The sequence below is a fragment of the Dendrobates tinctorius genome, unplaced genomic scaffold, assembly GCF_039654945.1.
Source record: "Dendrobates tinctorius isolate UK_male_01 unplaced genomic scaffold, ASM3965494v1 ptg000117l, whole genome shotgun sequence".
In the NCBI taxonomy this organism is placed as follows: domain Eukaryota; kingdom Metazoa; phylum Chordata; class Amphibia; order Anura; family Dendrobatidae; genus Dendrobates; species Dendrobates tinctorius.
In genome coordinates, this window is record NW_027361785.1 from 12,842,316 (window position 1) to 12,863,959 (window position 21,644).

The window sequence follows — 21,644 nt, forward strand, 5'->3', positions numbered from 1 at the left end:
ATGCCCAAAATTTTTTAGCTTCTATCCGGGGCAGGAAGAAGTACGGTCTGAACAGCATCCTGACCCTTGTCATCAGACGTTAACTCCGGGGGGAAGGTGACCCTGATGAGACTCAGATATCTGAAGCTTACGCGGACTGTACTGTGCTGTCAGGGCAAGAAGAGGAGGAGGGTGACTCCAGTGACGAGGAATGTGATAACACAGAGGATGATGATGAGGTGTTAGATCCCAGTTGGCATGAACATAGAGGCACACAGCTGAGTAGGTTATCTGAGGAGGAAGACGAGGAGGTTACGCTGCACCGTCCATCGCAGATACGTAGTGATGCAGCCACGATGAGTGATGCATCCTGTCATAACTGTACCTCTGACCAGCAGGGTCCACGGGTCTGCAGCTCGCAGGAGTGGCAAAGGTTACCTAGCCTGGGCCTTTTTTTGACACTGCAAAGGATGAGCCAGCTCACGTAATTTGCCAGCTTTGCAAAAAAAGGTAAAATGTGCAATAATTTGACTACTACACGTATGAACCTTCACATGTGCAATCAACATGCTTTACTGTGTGATTCCCACTGCGCAAAAATGCAGACCAGCGGATCTCAACAACCATCATCCGCCCCATCAATCGCATCTGCTGCTTCTAGCTCTTCCTCTGTTACCATGTCAACTATTGGGACACAGGTCTTTGACCGCAGAACCTCGGGTTCTTTACCCGATCGAGTGACACTGAGAGACCGCTTTCAGTTGTAACGGAAGTGGACATGCCTGCTGTTTTTGACCAATCTCGGAGAACGATCACACCACAAGTTTCTTAATCCACAGTAACATCTCCGCTTGCACAGTCCAGCAGTTTGTCCGGTTCACCGTACTCTGCCCTCTCACAGCACTGCAGCCAGCCCATGGTTCTGCAGTTGTGGTCACGGAAAAGATTGTTTCCACCTTCGCATGACAAAGCTAAGAGTTTGAACTACACCATCTCCAATTTGTTGGCCACGGAAATGCTGCCTTTCCGCCTGGTGGATACAGACTGTTTCCGAAAGCTGATGGCCGTCACAGTCCCCCAGTACCAATTACCCAGTCGCCATTACTTTTCTAAGAAAGCTGTGTCTGTGCTACACCAGCATGTCGCAGACAACATCACCCATTCCTTGACAAAATCTTTGTGTGCCAGGGTGCATTTCACCACAGACACTTGGACGAGTAAGCATGGCCAAGGGCGTTACATCTCTCTGACTGGGTGACTCTGGTGGCTGTGGGGACAGGCAGTGCTCCACAAGTCTTGGAATCCCCAAGGCTTGTAGGACAAGCCTCTACATTTAACACTTCCGCCACTGCTTCTGCCTCCTCCATCTCCTCTAGGGCCTCCACCTGCGCCCCCATCCTCTGCATTCGCGAGACACGTGTTCCAACAGTGCATAGCGAACCCCCACCACCTCCGTACGGCGCAGCCAGGGCTCACCGTAATCACTCAGTCTTAAAATTGATATGCCTTGGAGATCGCAGTCATACAGCTGAAGAGTTGTAGACAGCTCTCCAGGTTGAATTTGATCAATGGCTGTCCCTGCTGAACCTGCATCCAGGGAAGGCCATGTCCGATAGAGGTGCAAACCTAGTGGCAGCCCTACGGCGAGGCAAACTCACACATGTGCCTTGCATGGCTCACATCCTCAACCTGGTGGTACAGCGTTTTCTCAGCCACTATCCTGGCCTGGGTGAGCTGCTCCAGAATGCATGTAAGCTGTGTGCTAATTTCCGCCGTTCGCACCCCTCTGCTCATCAACTTGCATCGATACAGAGGCCTTTGTCCATGCCAGTTAAAAGGTTGATATGTGATGTGCCGACACGGTGCCCATGTTGCAGCGACTGTGGCAGCAGCAACTATCCCCGATGCCGTATGTCATGTCATATAGTTTGGGCCAAAGCAGTACGGATGTGGTGCATATCACGTTTACAGAGTGGGCACAGATTAAGGACCTCTGCACCCTTCTGCACAGTTTTGAAATGGCTACTAAGATGGTTAGCGCTGACTATTCCGTCATCAGAATCACTATTCCGTTCATCTATTCCGGTGGCTCAGTGGATAGCACTGCAGCCTTGCAGCGCTGGAGTCTTGGGTTCGAATCCCACCAAGGACAACATCTGCAAGGATTTTGAATGTTCTCCCCGTTGTGGTGTAGTAACCACTGTGTCCGCTAGGGGGCACTGTGTGGGTGTCCCAGGAGAGAGGATGAGTGGCAGGATGCTGAATGATCGTTATGTATCCCAAGGTAGGTGGCCTTGGGATGGAAGCTTGAATATGTGTGTTGATCAGCAGAGGTACTGTTGAGCTTTCGTTACACTGTGTCAGGGAGAGCTTTCCAGGTAGCTGGTGAGATGGGCAGGACCAGCTACCTACAAACCCACCTAGGGGCGGTGTCTAGAACGTCATAGTAAAGTATATGTGTGTGAATGATTGAAGGACCTGTGATGAGGTCACAGCCATGTAATCTGGTGGGCGTGGCTACGGACCATATAAGGTGGCCAGGGTAGGTCACATGAGTGAATGCTTGGACCCGGTTGGTCCGTATGGAAGGTCTCGTCTGGGCTGACGTGGCTGCCTTCCTGACAGCATGTGGACGCTGTGCTTAATGGCTGCAAGTGCCTGAGAGTTCCCAGGGAAGGGAATGGACGTTTGCAGAGTGGTGAAGCAACCATGAGGTAACTCGGCAACGGGGTGAGGCTAGGGAGCCTGCGTATTGGACATTGCATAACCTGTGTGACTACAGGGTTAACAGAGTGGAGCTCTGTCATGGACGCTATGCTGTTGATAGGAACTTTCTGTTGCTGATTCATAGTTTATGTTGCTTAATAAACCGCATGGACTGTTGGAGTTATATGAGAAACCCGTGCCGGACCTGGTTATTTGGCTGCCTAGCGAGTATCCCCTACCTTAATGACAAGCGCTACCTTACACTGTGTTTGCGTGGGTTTCCTCCGGGTACTCCGGTTTCCTCCCACATTCAAAAGACATACTGATAGGGAATTTAGATTGTGAGCCCCATCGGGGACAGTGATGATAATGTGTGCAAAACTGTAAAGCGCTGCGGAATAAAAATAAAGATTATTATTATTATCCATATGCTTGAGCAGAGTTTGAATAGCCTGCGGGAGGAGATGGTGGTCCCAGAAGAAGAGGGGGAAGCAGAGTAGGCTGAGGCAGGGATAACATTGTCTCTAAGTTCAAGACTGTCGTCACACAGGCGGGTACCAAGGAAGGGTGGATTACTGCAATCGAGGGGGGGGCTGGTGATAACACAAACTTATCGAAGGTGCAAGATCCGAGGAACAAATAGAGGAGGAAAAGGTGATGGGTGAGCAACTGTCGAATAAAGAGGATAATCCTCCCCTCTCTGTTGTTCATGGTTGGTGGGAGGGGACGGATGAAACGAGCCTTATTGTTACCCAGCCACCAACACAGCGTGGGCTCAGATCTCATGGTAGAGCCTGACATATGAGTGTCTTCTTGCTGCATTATCTGCAACATGATCCCCGTATAGTTATGATTAGGAATAATGCTGACTACTGGGTTGCCACTTTATTAGATCCACGTTATAAAACCAAACTTTGCCAGGTGATTCCCGCACTAGAAAGGGACCCGCAAGCGCTTGAGTATCGACACACGCTTTTATAGAACCTTAAGAGAGCTTTTCCCCAAGACAGCAGGGAAGCACACAGTTTGCATCACAGCTGTAGACTTCCAACCTCCAGCATGTCAATTCGTCAATTCCAAAACATTAGTAGCAGCAGCAGTGGTGGAAGTGGAAGAAGCAATTTCTGTGAGCCCTTTGACACTTTTTTTTTTAGACCAACTTGTGCACCAGCACAACAGAATCCAAGTCTTACACGTGGTGAATGAATGGAGAGGATGGTGCAGGAGTGTCTAGAACTTTATATCAGTACCATAGGGAGGGTTTGGACCCTTTCACACTTTGGTCTTTCAAAATGAAGGTGTGGCCTGAGCTCGCTTCACATGCCTTGGAGGTTTTATCGTGCCCGGCAGCCAGCGTTCACTCAGAAAGTGTCTTCAGCGCTGCTGGTGGTGACCTGATGGATAAGTGCATTCAGCTGTCCCCTGAAAGTGTAGACCGCCTAACTTTCATCAAGACAAGTCATGGATCTCCAAGGACTTTTACACCCCAGTCGCAGACTGTACAGACTAGGTGATATTGCATTTTTTAGTGTGATGCATTAATGTCACGTAACTGCACGCTGTGATATCTTTAGTGTTGCTTCTGTGGCTGCAAATTTGTTGAAATGTGAACATGCATTGTTGGTCTACATCTGCTGGGTTAACTGTAGTGGAAGACGTGTCGATCCCAATTATTCTATTTCTATTCTCGTGAAAGTTATTCCACTTCAATGGCATCAGGCCCTCATTTTTTAAAATGTGAACACTCCTGGTTGGGTGTCCATCTGCTGGATTGGGTGTAGTGGAAGACCTGTCGGTCCCTATTATACTATTTCTACTGTGGTGAAATTGATGACACTTTTGTGGTGTCTGCCAATAATTTTTGGAAATGTGAACACTACTGGTTAGGTCTCCTTAATGCGTATTGCTGTAGCAGTAGGCCTCCGAGACCATCAGGCCTCCACCACCTTGGATTCAACTGCCCGTGTTACTATCCTTTAAATTTTTCTGACAATGGTAGTCTACAAAACTGATATTTGTGCCACCTGAGTATGGATCAGTGTGGATCAGTATGAAAGCAGGTAGAGGTGTTGCATGTGGTATCAGGGCTCCCAGCAAATGGGCTCTTCACCGATCCCTCACCCACCTCGCCTTACTGTGACATTCAATTGAAAGCTGTAAATGCCGGCCCAGACCCTGAGACCTCATGCCTGGCTGATTGCTGCAGTGCCATGCTGCAATTTGTACTGTGGGTGAATTGAGGCCACTTTCCTGGTGTCTGTCCCTCATTTGATGTGTTTTGGCAGCATTTGGGGCTATTATAAGGTGTTATACATGCGTTTGTTTTTGCCTCCCATTGAGGTGAATGGCATTAGGTTATGTTCGGCGAATAATCAACGTATTAAATGCCGAATATTGCCTAATCGGCGGACATAAACCGAACATTGAAATATTTTCTCATCTATGTATATATAACCCTAAGGTGACACTACATTATCATTAGTGTAGAATCTCTAATATGGGCCTACAGCCTGTATTCAGCACAGTGCCACTCCTGTCCTGATATACAGTACATGAATACAGGGGATGGAATTGTATGAATATGGAATATGGTCCAGCAGTAACACAGTGCTATGGAAATGGTTAATATACAGTGGGGAAAAAAAGTATTTAGTCAGTCAGCAATAGTGCAAGTTCCACCACTTAAAAAGATGAGAGGCGTCTGTAATTTACATCATAGGTAGACCTCAACTATGGGAGACAAACTGAGAAAAAAAAAATCCACAAAAACACAGTCTATTTTTTTTTTCATTTTATTTGCATATTATGGTGGAAAATAAGTATTTGGTCAGAAACAAAATTTCATCTCAATACTTTGTGATATATCCTTTGTTGGCAATGACAGAGGTCAAACGTTTTCTGTAAGTCTTCACAAGGTTGCCACACACTGTTGTTGGTATGTTGGCCCATTCCTCCATGCAGATCTCCTCTAGAGCAGTGATGTTTTTGGCTTTTCGCTTGGCAACACGGACTTTCAACTCCCTCCAAAGGTTTTCTATAGGGTTGAGATCTGGAGACTGGCTAGGCCACTCCAGGACCTTGAAATGCTTCTTACGAAGCCACTCCTTCGTTGCCCTGGCGGTGTGCTTTGGATCATTGTCATGTTGAAAGACCCAGCCACGTTTCATCTTCAATGCCCTTGCTGATGGAAGGAGGTTTGCACTCAAAATCTCACGATACATGGCCCCATTCATTCTTTCATGTACCCGGATCAGTCGTCCTGGCCCCTTTGCAGAGAAACAGCCCCAAAGCATGATGTTTCCACCACCATGCTTTACAGTAGGTATGGTGTTTGATGGATGCAACTCAGTATTCTTTTTCCTCCAAACACGACAAGTTGTGTTTCTACCAAACAGTTCCAGTTTGGTTTCATCAGACCATAGGACATTCTCCCAAAACGCCTCTGGATCATCCAAATGCTCTCTAGCAAACTTCAGACGGGCCCGGACATGTACAGGCTTAAGCAGTGGGACATGTCTGGCACTGCAGGATCTGAGTCCATGGTGGCGTAGTGTGTTACTTATGGTAGGCCTTGTTACATTGGTCCCAGCTCTCTGCAGTTCATTCACTAGGTCCCCACGCGTGGTTCTGGGATTTTTGCTCACCGTTCTTGTGATCATTCTGACCCCACGGGGTGGGATTTTGCGTGGAGCACCAGATCGAGGGAGATTATCAGTGGTCTTGTATGTCTTCCATTTTCTAATTATTGCTCCCACAGTTGATTTCTTCACTCCAAGCTGGTTGGCTATTGCAGATTCAGTCTTCCCAGCCTGGTGCAGGGCTACAATTTTGTTTCTGGTGTCCTTTGACAGCTCTTTGGTCTTCACCATAGTGGAGTTTGGAGTCAGACTGTTTGAGGGTGTGCACAGGTGTCTTTTTATACTGATAACAAGTTTAAACAGGTGCCATTACTACAGGTAATGAGTGGAGGAAAGAGGAGACTCTTAAAGAAGAAGTTACAGGTCTGTGAGAGCCAGAAATCTTGATTGCTTGTTTCTGACCAAATACTTATTTTCCACCATAATATGCAAATAAAATGAAAAAAAACCAGACAATGTGATTTTCTGGATTTTTTTTTCTCAGTTTGTCTCCCATAGTTGAGGTCTACCTATGATGTAAATTACAGACGCCTCTCATCTTTTTAAGTGGTGGAACTTGCACTATTGCTGACTGACTAAATACTTTTTTTCCCCACTGTATATAGCTTAAAGTGACTTTTTAGATTTGCTTTTATTATTTGTTTATTTTAGGTCTCCCACGGTCTCGGAGTCAAACATGTCTCCCCGAGCTGCTCCGGTTCCTTGGACAGAATGTCAATGCAAGGAAGAACAAAAATGTTGACATCCTATGGCAAGCTGCTGAGGTAGGCAATTTTACTAGTTTATTATTAGTGAGAGAGTACTAGATATACTGTATGCAAACTGTATAAATCTGTGTGTGTCCATAATATAATATATAAAACAGTCAGCTATTGACTTCATTTCACAATAATATTACTCTGACTCCATTGTACAAATCTTTAAGAATATGTTGCAATTATTATAATTTTTAATTCAACATAATCAGAGTAATATGCACTTACAGTATGTAAGGCCGGGATCACACATGTGAGAAACTCGGACGAGTCTCACATCTTAATACCCGGCACTGCCGCTGGCACTCGGGAGCGGAGCGTGCGGATGCATGTATTTCTATGCAGCCGCACGCTCCGCTCCTGAGTGCCGGCGGCAGTGGCAGGTATTCAGATGCGAGACATGTCCAAGTTTCTCGCATGTGTGATCCCGACCTAAAAAGGAATATATCCATTCCGGGGAGTTCCTCCACATTGTTCTGTTTGCAGTTTTCCAATAGTGCTACGTCATCATCTATCTTTTATTTTGTAATAAATAATGCCCTAAACAGTTGCTATGAAAATTCTGGAAAGTATTTTTGAAAGGCGATTTTCTTCTGTTTTGTGTTATGTCACGTGAGTTCTCCCATGTTCTTAGATATGCAGACGACTAAATGGTGTTCGATTTACAAGCTGTAAAAGTGCCAAGGACCGCACAGCCATGTCCGTGACGTTGGAGCAGTGCTTGATTCTACAGCATGAGCATGGAATGGCGCCACAGGTTTTTACACAAGCTCTGGAGTGCATGCGAAGGTAAGCGAAATCCCGCTTGCTCAATGGCTTTGTTTTATTTCCCCTCACTACAGCAACCAGGCGAGCTACAGATGTGTGCTTCCCAGAAAAAAATCCAGGTAACAAGGTTAGAAAGAAGCAAAAGTCTAAACGTTATATATAGTTTATTATGTAATAAAGGTGAAACTCCTAATGCAGTAAAGTGGTAATAATAACAAAAAATAATTCTCGTTTTCTGCACTTAAATTCATTTGGAGACCTGATCACTGGGTTTTTATTGACCGAAAACTGTGGTTGTTGGGAATGCATCTGCAGGTTGCCCTGGTTCTCTAGTCATAACCTCTGGAGAAGGATTGGGTCACCTGTTGCTTTCCAGATGTTTTAGTTAAACGGCTGGAAGGTGTCGGGATACCCACATCGGCTCTAGGCATATACCAGCTTTTACTTGTCAGGTCACCGAGGCTGTGTGGTTTGTCATGACTGTTCCTACCCTCTCCATCTCGCCTTGTTTGTACAGTAGATCCGCACCTATGTTCTATGTGCAGCAGCAGTAGAGATGTTACTGTGGAATAAAAGAGAAGTTGTGATTTATATCCTTTCAGTGTTCTCATTAAAACATTGCCTTGGCATTTAACCCCTGCGCACCACTTACCACAAGAAAGCTTAAAGGGAATCCGTCAGCAGGATTTCCCATCCTAAATTATTTGTGTGCATTTTCACTCTTTCAAAGACATGTTCCGCAATACCTTTACATGGTTAGTCTGTTCCTTCGTTACGGAGAAATCATCATTTTAATTGATATGCAAATGAGGCCAAAGAGCTATATGTAGATCTGAAGCCTCTGTCACTCCAGCCTGCCCAGTGCCACCTCCTTTTGCTTGTCTGAGAGCCTCTATGATGTGTGACTTCCGATTAGCTGTCAATCAAGCAGGTAGAGGCAACTTTGGGTAGAGAATAGAGCTGGAGTGACAGAGGCTTCAAATCTATAGCCTCATTTACATATCAAATCAAGCGCTGATTGCTCAATAATGGAAAAACGGTCTGCTCATGTAAGGGTATTGCTGGGCTTCTCTTTGAAAGAGCTATGTGAGCAAATAAATAGTTTGAGGTGTGAGATCCTGCTGACAGATTCCATTTTTGCAACCTCTTTCCCTGTGTAGTGTAGAAAAGCTTCTCAGTCTTGTTCCCTCCATACATGTCTATGAAATGTTTTTGCTACACGCAAATTCTTCATCCCCTTTTAACCTTTCTGTTGGGTTCACTTATTTGACCCTTTCTATTTTCTAAAACTTCAGCATATGACAGATTTATTCACTTTCTTTTTTTTACTGGAGCATATACATTTATCCAACTTTTCTAAGCTAACGTTAGAACTTAACACGTTATTTGAAGTAATTTACATTCTATTTTCACACTGTATAACAAAGTGGTTTGTAAAGTAGATAAATTGGTTACTGTTAGTTTTTGTTTAAAGAGTAAGTTTATGAAAATAACGTATTGTTTAGGCCCTTCAATTCCTTGCGGATCGGTGGAGATCTGAGTTCTGAGACTCACACCGATTGCTAAAAAGACCACTGAGAAGAGTGCAGCTCTGGAGGCAGAAGCTCAAAACTCCTGCCTTAGCGTGTGTAGAAAGCAAAGTATGGTTTCAATAGAATTTTTTGAGACTTTTTGATATTTTATGCCACCAAGTAGCTTAATCTGGGCGTGGATAGCTGTGAAAATGAGCTGTAAGGCAGATTTATGAATTGCAAAACGTTGCACAAAAAGTTGCAAACTCACTCCAGGGGAGAGTGGTATGGCATTAAGAAGTGAAAAAAAAAAAATCTCTCTACAAAAGTGTTATATGTAAAGAGGGTCAAATTTCTCGGATATTGTGTGAAATTTTGCTAAGTTTGGTTCAAATAACAGCATCTCAGACACCAGCAAAACTGAATAATCTACAGGAAAGTTTAATACCATTACTAATACATTCCATCACTGATCCTGAGCTACAGCTGCATTCATCGTTCTGAAAGCTTCATATCTACGACTTGCAAATTTCATCTCTGCATAAAATATACTTTGTCTCGTTGCACTTCTATCAGTTGTTTTTGTACACTAGCCATGTAAAGTTATTTCATTGTAAACTATTTCTTGTGACAACTAGAAAAACTGTGAATGCAGCTCTTGTACCATCATACAAGCAGTAAGATGTGTTCAGAAAAGTTAGGCCTCACTCGGAAAGACATATTGTACCTGCCACGGGAAGGGTTGCAAGTGAAACTCACCGATGCAATCTCCCAGGAAGACAGGTCCTGAAGACAGCCTCAGGCTCCCAGGAACGCGGGGCGAACGGGACTGAAGAGAGATTGCTTCAGGCCATATAGGACCTGAAGCACCTGACTGATGGGGGTGTGGCCTAAGCTCCAGAGAGCTAGGAGCTGAAGGAAAACTGCTAGAAAGGTAACTACAGGACAGAGCTACCAAGGGGCATAGACAGGAACGTAAACCAGATAAGGCCGGGGTCAGAGCACGGGATAGCACTACAGTACCAAGGGATTAGGCAGAACAGATAGTCGGGGCCAGGCAGAGGTCAACACCAAATGGACAGAGAAGGTACAGAAACAGAATCCAACAAGCAGTGTCCAGAGATCAGACCGAGTCAAAAACCAAGATATCAGGCAAACCAGCACACGACACTAAACACATTCAGGGGTCAACACACTCAGCCAAGGGCGAAAGTATCACTGACAAGGGAAATTCCCAAAAGAGGGCTATAAGAAGTCCACCCAGGGTCAGAGTGAGGCTACAGAAATTAACGCTAGAATAACCAAGCCAGACAAATCATGACAAAGGGTATCCGTGACTCATGTGAGCTTCACATAAATGATCCAGTACCATCCCACACCCCATAATTCCTTCCCATAACCGAACCCCAGATCCCAATAAAGGACAAAGCCAAAGTTGGATTAATTGGCCACAGCAGCCACTTATTAACATTTAAAGTACAACAATTTACAAACAGTTCCCTCCCAAAAGGGGTGGATGGTCCTCGAAGCCCAAACCCCTGAATACCGTAAGTATCCACAACTTTCACCTTGGCCCCATGTTAAGTCTTACCCCCAGCCGCTAGGCACCAGCTCGAGGATAGATAGCAACCAACCTGGCCAAAAAAAAAAACCATTAACGGGCCCACTAATTATCCCTTCCACGGGATTGTAAATACCCAGTGCACTTGAATTCACCAAGGGGAGTCCAGGACCTCGTAAGATCCCCCCCCCCCCAACCAATCTGCCATTTTCCAATTCCATCAACTTCGAGGACCTCCCCCCCGCCAAGAACATAAATGTTCTGACCCCCTCAAACATTTATGTCCCCCCAAACTCTCAAAGCTGTTTCGACGCTCTCTTGCCAAGCACCACATGTCTATACCAACCGCATTCAAATGCGCACCGTCGGTCCTCCAAAAAGCACCTACACCCGACTCCAAACCCATGTGTCTCACAACAACCGCCCCATTCCTTGCCATAAAGTGAGAAACAGCCTTGTTCACCCCATCTACCGACCGTGCTCTCCTCCACACTTTTCGGAAAACAATGTCCGACCAAACAATCAGAAATTTTGGGAACATTACCCATAAACGCAACATGACCTTTATTAACTCCCTACAAGGCCTCTTCCCCCAAATCGTTACCCCCAAATGTATTACAACTAAAGCAGAGACCCGATCCAGGCGCACAAAGCGATGAAATTCAGGCAACAACTGTCTCCATACCATCCCCTTTTACCAATCCAACGCAGGGTTACCGAGTCCCGCGGAAAACCTAACTGTCGCCCATCCGTACGAACTGCTGCTCTCTGTGCGGCCCAGAAAACAAATGAGTGTCCCATAATCCACACCAGCCAATGATCGTTTTCTGCAACGGAAAAGAAAAAACAACAACACCGTTAAGAACTTACAAGCATATAAGGAGCCAACTCATATCAAAGCTGGGCGAACATACTACCGGAATCTCTGATTCCCAACGCCCAATCGTCTTCACCACTACTTCACATAAACCCATCCTGGCAGCTTCCGTAGCAGCCCAGATCCGAAAGGAATGTCCACTGCAATCAGAGGACGAAATGCCCCCCAAATCCAAACAGTGTCTGAAAACCGCAATAAACTGGAAGCGTGACAGAAAAGACCCATGCGCATGAACTAACAATGGGTCACCCAAACTGCCCCCACGTTTCATGAAATTATCTACAGAAACCACTGGACATAAGGGAGAACCTTGAACCCGAAACAACACCACTTTACAACCTTTACCAGTCACATCAGTCTTGGAAGAATGGATGAACACTACCACCCTATCATCAGAAACATATACATCTTCCCGTAATAATCCCCCCTTTTTTACCCTGGAAGGGCTGACCAATTCTCCTAAGCGAAATGCCCTGAAGAACACCAAAGCAAAAGCTGCGCGAAATAAGTCCACCTCCCAAGCGGAAGAACAAAAACTAGATAATTGCTCTCCTATGACCAATAAAACTTCATAAGATACTGGCCTCCTACCCATTGACCTCCACCGTTTTTTTCCAACCCTTAACCGTTTGAAGTGCCAAAAATGATTTTGTTGCATCCAGAATCCCTCTAACCTTAAAACCAAAGGATAAACCCGCTAGAATCTTGATCTTAGACACTGACCAACCCGCCTCCCAATAATGACCTACAAGCAACAATAGTAGACTCTCATCCTTCATGTCAGCACCTAATGATGCCCTCCAAGCCTGCCACACCGCCCAGGCTTGATCATATTGCCTCCAAGACCTGACAGATAATGACTTAGAGAATAACTCCTTCACTGCCCAAAGGGCAGGTTCCACATTTCCGCCGGGAACTTCAGGCCCACTGAATCCACTTCAATTCCCGACTTCAAAAACTGGTCCCTCTGTGAATGAAAAATAGCATCAGCAACAGGATTAGCAACCCCTTCACCCAATTCTGCCACAATCCATAAGTTAAACGTCAAAATAGATAAACCATGTGTTGCAATACTTTTACAATTTCTGGTGACGCTGCAGATAGCATTTTTATAGCCGCCACCGTCCCAGTGTGTTCGCAATGAAAACAAATTTTTCTGTCCCGCACCGCTCCTCCCCATAACGATAACGCTGCAACCCTTGGGAACAATTGAGCCAATAGCTGATTTGCAACCAAGCCCTGCTCACGCCACGCACTAGGCCATTCAATCATCAACCATTTGTTTTTAAAACACAAGCCAAAACCGAAATATTCAACTACCTTAAATGAAAAACCCAAAACCTCCGCACTCTCCATCGGCCGAATCCAAATCAATTTACCATTGTAGTCCGCTAAAAAGAGTGCTCACACTTTTAAATCCTCTTTCAATTCCTTTTTTAGTCTGATAAAATGTAAGGGAGATTTCACTCCCGCCGTCGCCAAAGACAACCGACGACAAAAAGCGCACCCAATCGACATAATCCTACAGGCAAAATTCAGTTTGCCCAATAATGATTGTAGATCACGTAGAGTTATCTTCCTTGAAATGCATGCGTGTTGAACCTCTTCTCGTAGAGCAAACACTTTTTCGTCCGGCAATCTACATTCCATAGCTACGGTGTCAATCTCAATACCGAGAAAGGTTAGAGAAGTTACCGGCCCAACAGTCTTGTCCTCCGCCAGCGGAACTCCAAGTCTCTTAGCCGCTCTCTCTATTGTCCGCAACTAAATTGAACAATCGGGGGCTTGGACCGGACCAATAAACAAGAAATCATCCAAGTAGTGTATGCACGAGTTTAAGCCTGACACATCTTTAACAACCCATTCCAAAAACGTACTAAAGGTTTTGAAATAAGCGCACGATTGCGAACAACCCATTTGAAGACAGCGGTCAACAAAAAAAATATCCCAAAAGCAGCCCAACGGATGCATGCTACTGGGATGCACTGGTAATAAACGAAAAGCCGCTTCCATGTCCGTTTTTGCAAGCAATGACCCCTTTCCGCATACCCGCACCCAATCCATAGCAGCATCAAAAGATGTATATGAAACAGAACACAATTGTGATTCTATCCCGTCGTTCACCGATGACCCCTTTGGAAAAGATAAATGATGAATAAGCCTAAATTTATTGGGTTCTTTCTTAGGAACCACCCCAAGCGGCGACACCCTCAAGTTACTGAGTGGAGCCGTTTCAAATGGACCCGCCATCCTACCCAAAGCGACCTCCTTATTTAACTTCTCAGAAACCACATCCGGAAACTGAAATGCAGACTTTAAATTCTTTTTTAACAACCTAACCTCCTGCTCCACAAAAGGAATTTTAAAACCTTCCTTCAACAAAGAAGCTGCCGCAGCATCAGGGTACCTATTTAGGTATCCCGCCATTGCGTCCAGACGAACCGGCGTCTCCCCTTTTTTCAGCTGCATCCCCGCCTCTCTGTTTAACCCCCCAGAGACACTTTGCTGCTCCATGGGTGCCCCCGCATTCCGAACATTCGTGTTTAAATTTACACTTACTCCCAAATCTACAGGTCCCTTCGTTAAATGCAAAGCACAGTCCCTTATGCATTGCCGCTGAGTGCCTTGACTGACCTGAACTGCCAGTGCCAGAGTCTATCAAGGTTAAAACGCTCCAACGGTAACAAGAAAAATAATTCAACATATCCCCCCTTCCATATCTTTTCCCTAACCTCCTTTTTTAAATGTGACCCCAACAGACCTTCGAAACATATGTACACCTCACCCCTGGCTGAATCGTCTAAAACGAATCCCATCATTCTTGTCCGCTTCTCCACTAACCCCCGCACTTTGAATTGTGCATTCCAAGTCACCCGTGCGTTTCCTTCCGACGCCCCTCCGCCACTCATTAATGAAGATGGAACACCCGTCCCTGGACTAGGATATACCAAACCACTCCCAAGACCCGATGCACCCCAAGAACCCGCATACTGCCCACAATTCCCAAGCCATGAGGCTGACGGTGACACTCTCCCTTCATGCCCACACACCCTGGCTAAATCCCTAATGCCATGTAATATTAACCCAATACCCCCGCTAACCCCCCCAGATATTACTTCTCTGCCCTCAGGCAAAGCTAAGCGAGGGTCAAAAAGAAAATAAAGGTCACTCTCACCTAGCTGCCTGGGTGCTGTGTGCCCAGCAGCCGAAGGTCCAGGTTCCTGATGCGTGGGTCCAGTTCTCCTTCCCAGCTGGTCATCTGTCAGTCCAGCAGCTTCTGGGTCTCCCCACAAGCCAGGTCGCCAACCTCCCACAGAGATTGTGGTCGCTACCTGTATAGGGACCCCCGGATCCGCCGTTGTGCTGGTGCTGGCGTGTGTGTCCTGCTGCCCACTTCCAGATAACTCCCCCGCCATCCGGAACGGGGGTGTATAAGAGGCGACCGAGGTAACCGACTGCTGCCCGCTCCCATCTGCAGCCATACTCTCCTCCCCCTCCCCATGATTCTGCTGCCTCACTTCATCCTGCCCTGCTGCTGACCATGCGCTGTTAGTAGGGTCAGCCGACTGCCGTTCGTTTTGTTCGAAACGCTGAGGGACCCCCCGGTAAGGCCCCCGTCCCCTGGATTCCCTAGCTCCACGTCGCCGAGCAGGCCCCGCTGCCACGCAGGTGCCCGCCGCACCAGGTCCAGACATTCCCCTCTGTGCTGCATCTGATGGGAGGCCAACCCCTCCCCCTGCTGAAGGCCCCGCCATCTAGCTGGATTCCTCCCAGCTCCCTGACGGGTTACCGCAGGCACCGCCAGGAGCCGGAGGGTCCCCGGAGGGGCTCCTTATGCGGCGCCGGGCCCGAGGAGTGACATCAGGATTTAGGCATTCCGGAGGCCTAGTCCTCCGCGCCCCGGTGTCCATCTGAAGGAGCGTGAGGGACTCCTGTCACTACCCCTTGAAGCAGGCCATTCACAGAAGCCTGCAGCCATTCGGTGCCCTGCGTCCCCGCAGCATTTCTCAGCTGCTGCAGCAAGGCCTTGACATCCATCACTGGAATAGGTACTCCACAGCTTCTTGAATGGGCCGGTGAGTACCTAAAATGGTTGCCTCGGTAAAATGGCCACCCCCTTTTATATGGCCCCCTTTTCCCCCACCACAAAAAAATCCCCACTCCCACCTGCATCCCTGACCTAAACTCCACCTCTCCTAGACCCACATTGATTAACCCCATAAGCACTGAGTTTGTATGTCAGCTCCCTTTATTCCCTTGTCACCTCGTCATGTCGGCCTCCCCTGAGGCCAGGGGCTCAGTACGGCCTTTCTTGACAGTACCCATGTGTTGACTGTCTGCATACCCTGAGGTACAGACTTCCAACAAATTGAAAAACACTGAACATGGGAAAGCTGTTTTTCAATTGGAAGAGGATGGTCACATGACCCTCCAACAGCATCCATTTTGAGAACAGGAGAATTGTACAATCTTTGAGTAGGCCGGCACTTTTACATGCAACAAGAAACCATTAATACTTACAGTATATTTTAGTAAGTACTAAAAAATCATTGTCATGAGCGCCACTACTGCTGCCACCAATTTGTCACAAGCGCCCACTTGCTCACAGCACACTTGCCTAGAATGTGACACTGCTTTCCACTCATTCAACGTTCACTTATTGCTTTAGGCCAACAATTAGCTAAGCACACCCCGCAGACAGTCCATGGTACGCTTTGTTTCCACCATTTGCCGTTCTACGTGGCCAGAAAGATGCCTGCACTGGGCGGTACACTATTACACATGCACCCGCAGCTTTCCCAAGCTCTGGCTAAAAGGTAACATGACCAAGCTATTTTCTCTCCTCGAGATTGCGAGTATGTTAGAATAACAAGGGAAAAACATATTCAATTTTTGATTTAATACACAAAAGTGCAGAGGTAAAAAAATGAAAATACAGAAAGATATAAATTGTATTCTTGAGAGCTTCTGGCAGGGAAGGCCGCAGGAAATATAAATAAATCTGCAATACTCGTTGCATTTCTTTGGGTCTGACCAGGATATTCCTTAGCTGACGTGATAAAAGGTCTCCCACACCCCTTACTCCTCCCTCTATTGAGGTAAGAAGGAGTCAGCTGATGACATTCGATTCAAATTCAGTTTTAGCCCTTATTTCTGCTCTGGGTCATATTTTTCCCCAGAAACCTCTTAGAGAATCAATTTGGCCCTCATTGTACTAAACATCCTTTAAGTGTTCTACACGTACCACACATGAATATGATACAATACTGTACAAAAGTTTGGGATCAACCAGACAATTTTGTGTTTTCCTTGAAAACTCATACTTTTATTAATCAAATGAGTTGCCAAATGAATTTAAAATCTAGTAAAGACATTGACAAGGTTCGAAAAAAAGATTATTTGAAATAATAATTTTCTCCTTCAAACTTTGCTTTCGTCAAAGAATGCTCCTTTTGCACCAATGACAGCATTGCAGACATTTGGCATTCTAGCAGTTAATTTGCTGAGGTAATCTGGAGTAATTTCACCCCATGCTTCCAGAAGCCTCGCCCGCAAGTTGGTTTGGCTTGATGGGCACTTTTTGCGTACCATATGGTCAGGCTGCTCCCACAACAGCTCAATGGGGTTGAGATCTGGTGACTGCGCTGGCCACTCCATTACAGATAGAATACCAGCTGCCTGCTTCTTTCCTAAATAGTTCTTGCTTAACTTGGAGGTGTGCTTTGGGTCATTGTCCTGTTGTAGGATGAAATTGGCTCCAATCAAGCACTGTCCACAGGGTATACGGCATGGTGTTGCAAAATGAAGTGATAGCCTTCTTTATTCAGAATCCCTTTTACCTTGTTCAAATCTCCCACTTTACCAGCACCAAAGCAACCTCAGACCATCACATTACCTCCACCATGCTTGACAGATGGCGTCAGGCTCTCTTTCAGTATTTTTCAGTTGTTCTGCATCTCACAAATGTTCTTCCGTGTGATCCAAACACCTCAAACTTGAATTCATCTGTCCATAACACTTTTTTCCAATCTTCCTCTGTCCAATGTCTGTGTTCTTTTGCCTATATTAATCTTTTCCTTTTATTAGCCAGTCTCAGATATGGCTTTTTCTTTGCCACTCTGCCCTGAAGGCCAGCATCCCGTAGTCACCTCTTCACTGTAGACGTTGACACTGGTGTTTTGCGTGTACTCTTTAATGAAGCTGCCAGTTGAGGACCTGTGAGGCGTCGATTTCTCAATCTACAGACTCTAATGTACTTGTCTTGTTGCTCACTTGTGCAGCAGGGCCTCCCACTTCTCTTTCTACTCTGGTTAGAGCCTGTCTGTGCTCTCCTCTGAAGGGAGTAGTACACACCGTTGTAGGAAATCATCAGTTTCTTGGCAATTTCTCGCATGGAATAGCCTTCATTTCTAAGAACAAGAATAGACTGTCGAGTTTCACATGAAAGTTCTTTTTTTCTGGCCATTTTGAGAGTTTAATGGAACCAACAAATGTAATGCTCCAGATTCTCAACTAGCTCAAAGGAAGGTCAGGTTTATAGCTGTGCCAACATACTTGCACAAGGGTTTTCAAGGGTATTCTAACCATCCATTAATCTTCTTACTCAGTTGGCAAACACAAAGTACCATAAGAAATGCTGGAGTGATCGTTGTTGTAAATGGGCCTCTATACACCTATGAAGATATTGCATTACAAACCAGACGTTTGCAGCTAGAATAGTCATTTACCACATTAACAATTTATCGAGTGTATTCCTGAAACATTTAATGTTAGCTTCATTGGAAAAAACTGCTTTTCTTTCAAAAATAAGGAAATTTCTAAGTGACTCTAAACTTTTGAACGGTAGTGTATATCGATACTTTTGGGATATATTGAACTCCTGTGGATTGCCCGCTACCAAAATTTTTACAATTTTACCCACAGATGCGAATTGGCTCTTTGATCATGGATATATCCATGGATTCTGTAAAGCCAGAATTCTAATTAAAAATCCTTCAAATATTGTTTTACCTTGTGCTGTCTATGTTACAGACAGAATGGCTACACAATGTGAAGACATTGAGGCCCTGGTGTGCACGTGGCGGCATACAGGACACATTTGCTGGTCCAGATGATTATCCAACATTGACAGCTACAAGGGATGAGCGAATAGCTTCGGATAAGAGCTTATCCGAATAGCTGCATCGGGAACCCAGATACCTGGAGCACTCCCATGAACAGCTGTTCGGTGCCGCAGCTGCATATGTAGCCGCTGTTTCACTGTCACAACACATTTATGACGCATTTATGGAGAACCTAACAGTCTCTCCATGCATGTGTTGTGACTGTCACACTTCCGCGACACATGCAGCTGCAGAGCTGAACAGCTGATCATCCCGAGCGCGCCAGGTATCCGGGTTCCCGATGCAGCAATTCGGTAAGCGCTATAGCTATTCGGATAAGCTCTTATCCAAAGCTATTCACTCATCCCTAAGGGTACCGTCACACTTGACGACGCATCAGCGATCCCGACAATGGTGCGACCTGGTAGGGATCGCTGGTGCGTCGCTACGAGGTCCCTGGTGAGATGTCAAACAGTCAGATCGCAGCAACGATATGGAGCGATACGACGGTCGTTGGGATCCTGTCTCTCACACCTGTAGTATTGAGGTCGTTCGCCGTTGTCCCTGTCAAACACAGCGATGCATGTGGGACACCAACGATCAAAAAATGGCCCAGGACATTCGAGCACGATCAGCGACATCGCAGCAGGGGCCCGATTGCCGCTATGTGTCACACGCAGCGAGATTGCAGGCGAGATCGCTGTTGCGTCACAAAATCGGTGACGCAACAGCGATCTCGCTACCGATCTCGCTATGTGAGACGGGGTCTTAACAGCTACCTGTTAATTACTGTGTGTACACTCTCCAAGTCTTTTCTTCATCAGATAACCTACTTCAATTACCTGTTCACAAAGGAGGCTGCAAGTAGTGATCACTCCCTGAGCCTTCGATCTGTATAACTCATATCTCCAGTTATGACAATCCTGTCCCCAACACATCTTTTAAAATAAAGATAAGTTGCTAACTACATTGTATTTACATCTAAACTATGGATGTTAGTGATGTGGTTGGATTTTCAGCTGTCTCAATGTAAAAGTTATGCTCAAGGTTTAAGTAACAGTTTGAATATTGTAAGAGAAATGTATAGTGTTTTGTAGTGGGATCTTAAGTAGAATAACGAGGCTCAGGAGTCTATTGTGTTATATGTATAATGGCATCTATATATAACACACATATAATGGCAGTTTCCACAAAATAAACATGGCCTTTCTGCCATAATGAGAAAACAAAAGAGAAAATATAGCACAATCCATATGTCTGCGGAGATAAAACAACCAGGTTCACCATGGTTTAACACAATGCGGCTCTCTGGAGCTGCCGGCTCCAGATACATCGAACACCCACCCTGGCAGGAGATATGGTGAACAGCCTCCCACCCATACTTCAGCTGTTAACTTATAAGCCTAGCCTTTAAAATGGCCGATTAACCCATCTTGGCACTTAGTGTGCTGGAACAAACTTCCAGGTTTCAAATCACTGAAGCTAATAGCCTCAGTGAAACATATCTCCCCTCCATCCAGTACTTTGCCAGTGACTTTGTTACATATTCCCCTTCTCTGCCCAAAGCCGAGGGTTTTGGCACCTTCAGTCACCACGCAGGGAAGTCTAAACAGGGCATCTGCATTACCATGTAGTTTCCTGGGCATGTGCTCCACATGAAAACTAAATTCCTGAAGCGCTAGAAACCACATAGTCGCATGGGAATTCTTTCCGTTCCTTTCCCTCATCCATCTCAGGGGCGCATGGTCTGACACTAGCCTGAACTTTCGGCCTAATAGGTAGTACTTCAGTGTGTCAACTCCTGATTTGATGGCTAAGCAGTCTCTCTACGATTACATAGTTCTTTTCACAGGAGAAAAGTTTCCTACTCCGGCATTAGGACTGGCTGTGCGCCACTATCTATTTCCTGGGACAACACAGCTCTCAATCCAATCTCAGAGGCGTCTGTCTGGACCACGAACTCTTTACTGAAGTCAGGTGCGACCAAGACCAGCTGTTTACATAGGGCGAGCTTCGACTGCTGGAACCCCATATCCGCTACAGGGGACCATTTGGCCATCGACGTCCTCGTGCTCTTAAGAAGATCAGTTGTGGGTGGCTATCATGGCTAAATTTGGGATAAATAACCGATATTCTCCCTCAAATCCCAGAAACACTCTAACCTGCTTCTAGGAGACTGGTTGCAGCTAATTCTGGATTGCCTCCATCTTCTTCACTTGCGGCTTTATTTCACCCCTTCTGACGATGTAGTGCAAGTATTTTGCCTCTTCTTTCCCCATAGCGCAATTCTTTTAGTTTAAGGTAAACCCTGGCTTCCTCAGCAAATCCTGTACCGCCTGGACCTTCTGCAGGGGACTTCCCTAATTCGGGCCGAAGATCACAATGTTGTCCAGGTAAACTGCGGTATACTTTTTGTGAGCAGCTAGGATCTGGTCTATGGCCCTCTGGAACGTAGCTGGGACTCCTTGCAGCCCGAAAGGCATACTGGAAGCAACCGTCAGATGTCGAGAAGGCCATTTCCTCCTTGGCACTTTGGGACAGGAGGATTTGCCAGTACCCTTGCATTAGGTCCAGGGTGGAAATGTATCTGTCTCACCCTGTCCTCTCAATGAGTTCATTGACCCGGGGCATTGGATATGCATCAAATTTAGACACCTTTTTCAGCTTTCTCTAGTCGTTACAGAAACGCCACTCTCTATCTGGCTTTTGCACAACGACAGTGGGGCTGGACCAACCGCTTTTTGAC

The 21,644-nt window shown here is 46.0% G+C and overlaps 1 protein-coding gene across 6 annotated transcripts in view; it reads left to right on the plus strand.

The window, feature by feature from the left end:
* INPP4A (inositol polyphosphate-4-phosphatase type I A) overlaps positions 1 to 21,644 on the plus strand; it is a 197,972-nt gene that overhangs the window by 162,127 nt on the left and 14,201 nt on the right. For all 6 annotated transcript variants that reach the window (XM_073590559.1, XM_073590561.1, XM_073590563.1 and 3 more), the window contains 2 exons: positions 6,975 to 7,087; positions 7,713 to 7,867. In XM_073590559.1, coding sequence (XP_073446660.1) covers positions 6,975 to 7,087; positions 7,713 to 7,867 — 268 coding nt within the window. The remainder of the gene's footprint in view (positions 1 to 6,974; positions 7,088 to 7,712; positions 7,868 to 21,644) is intronic.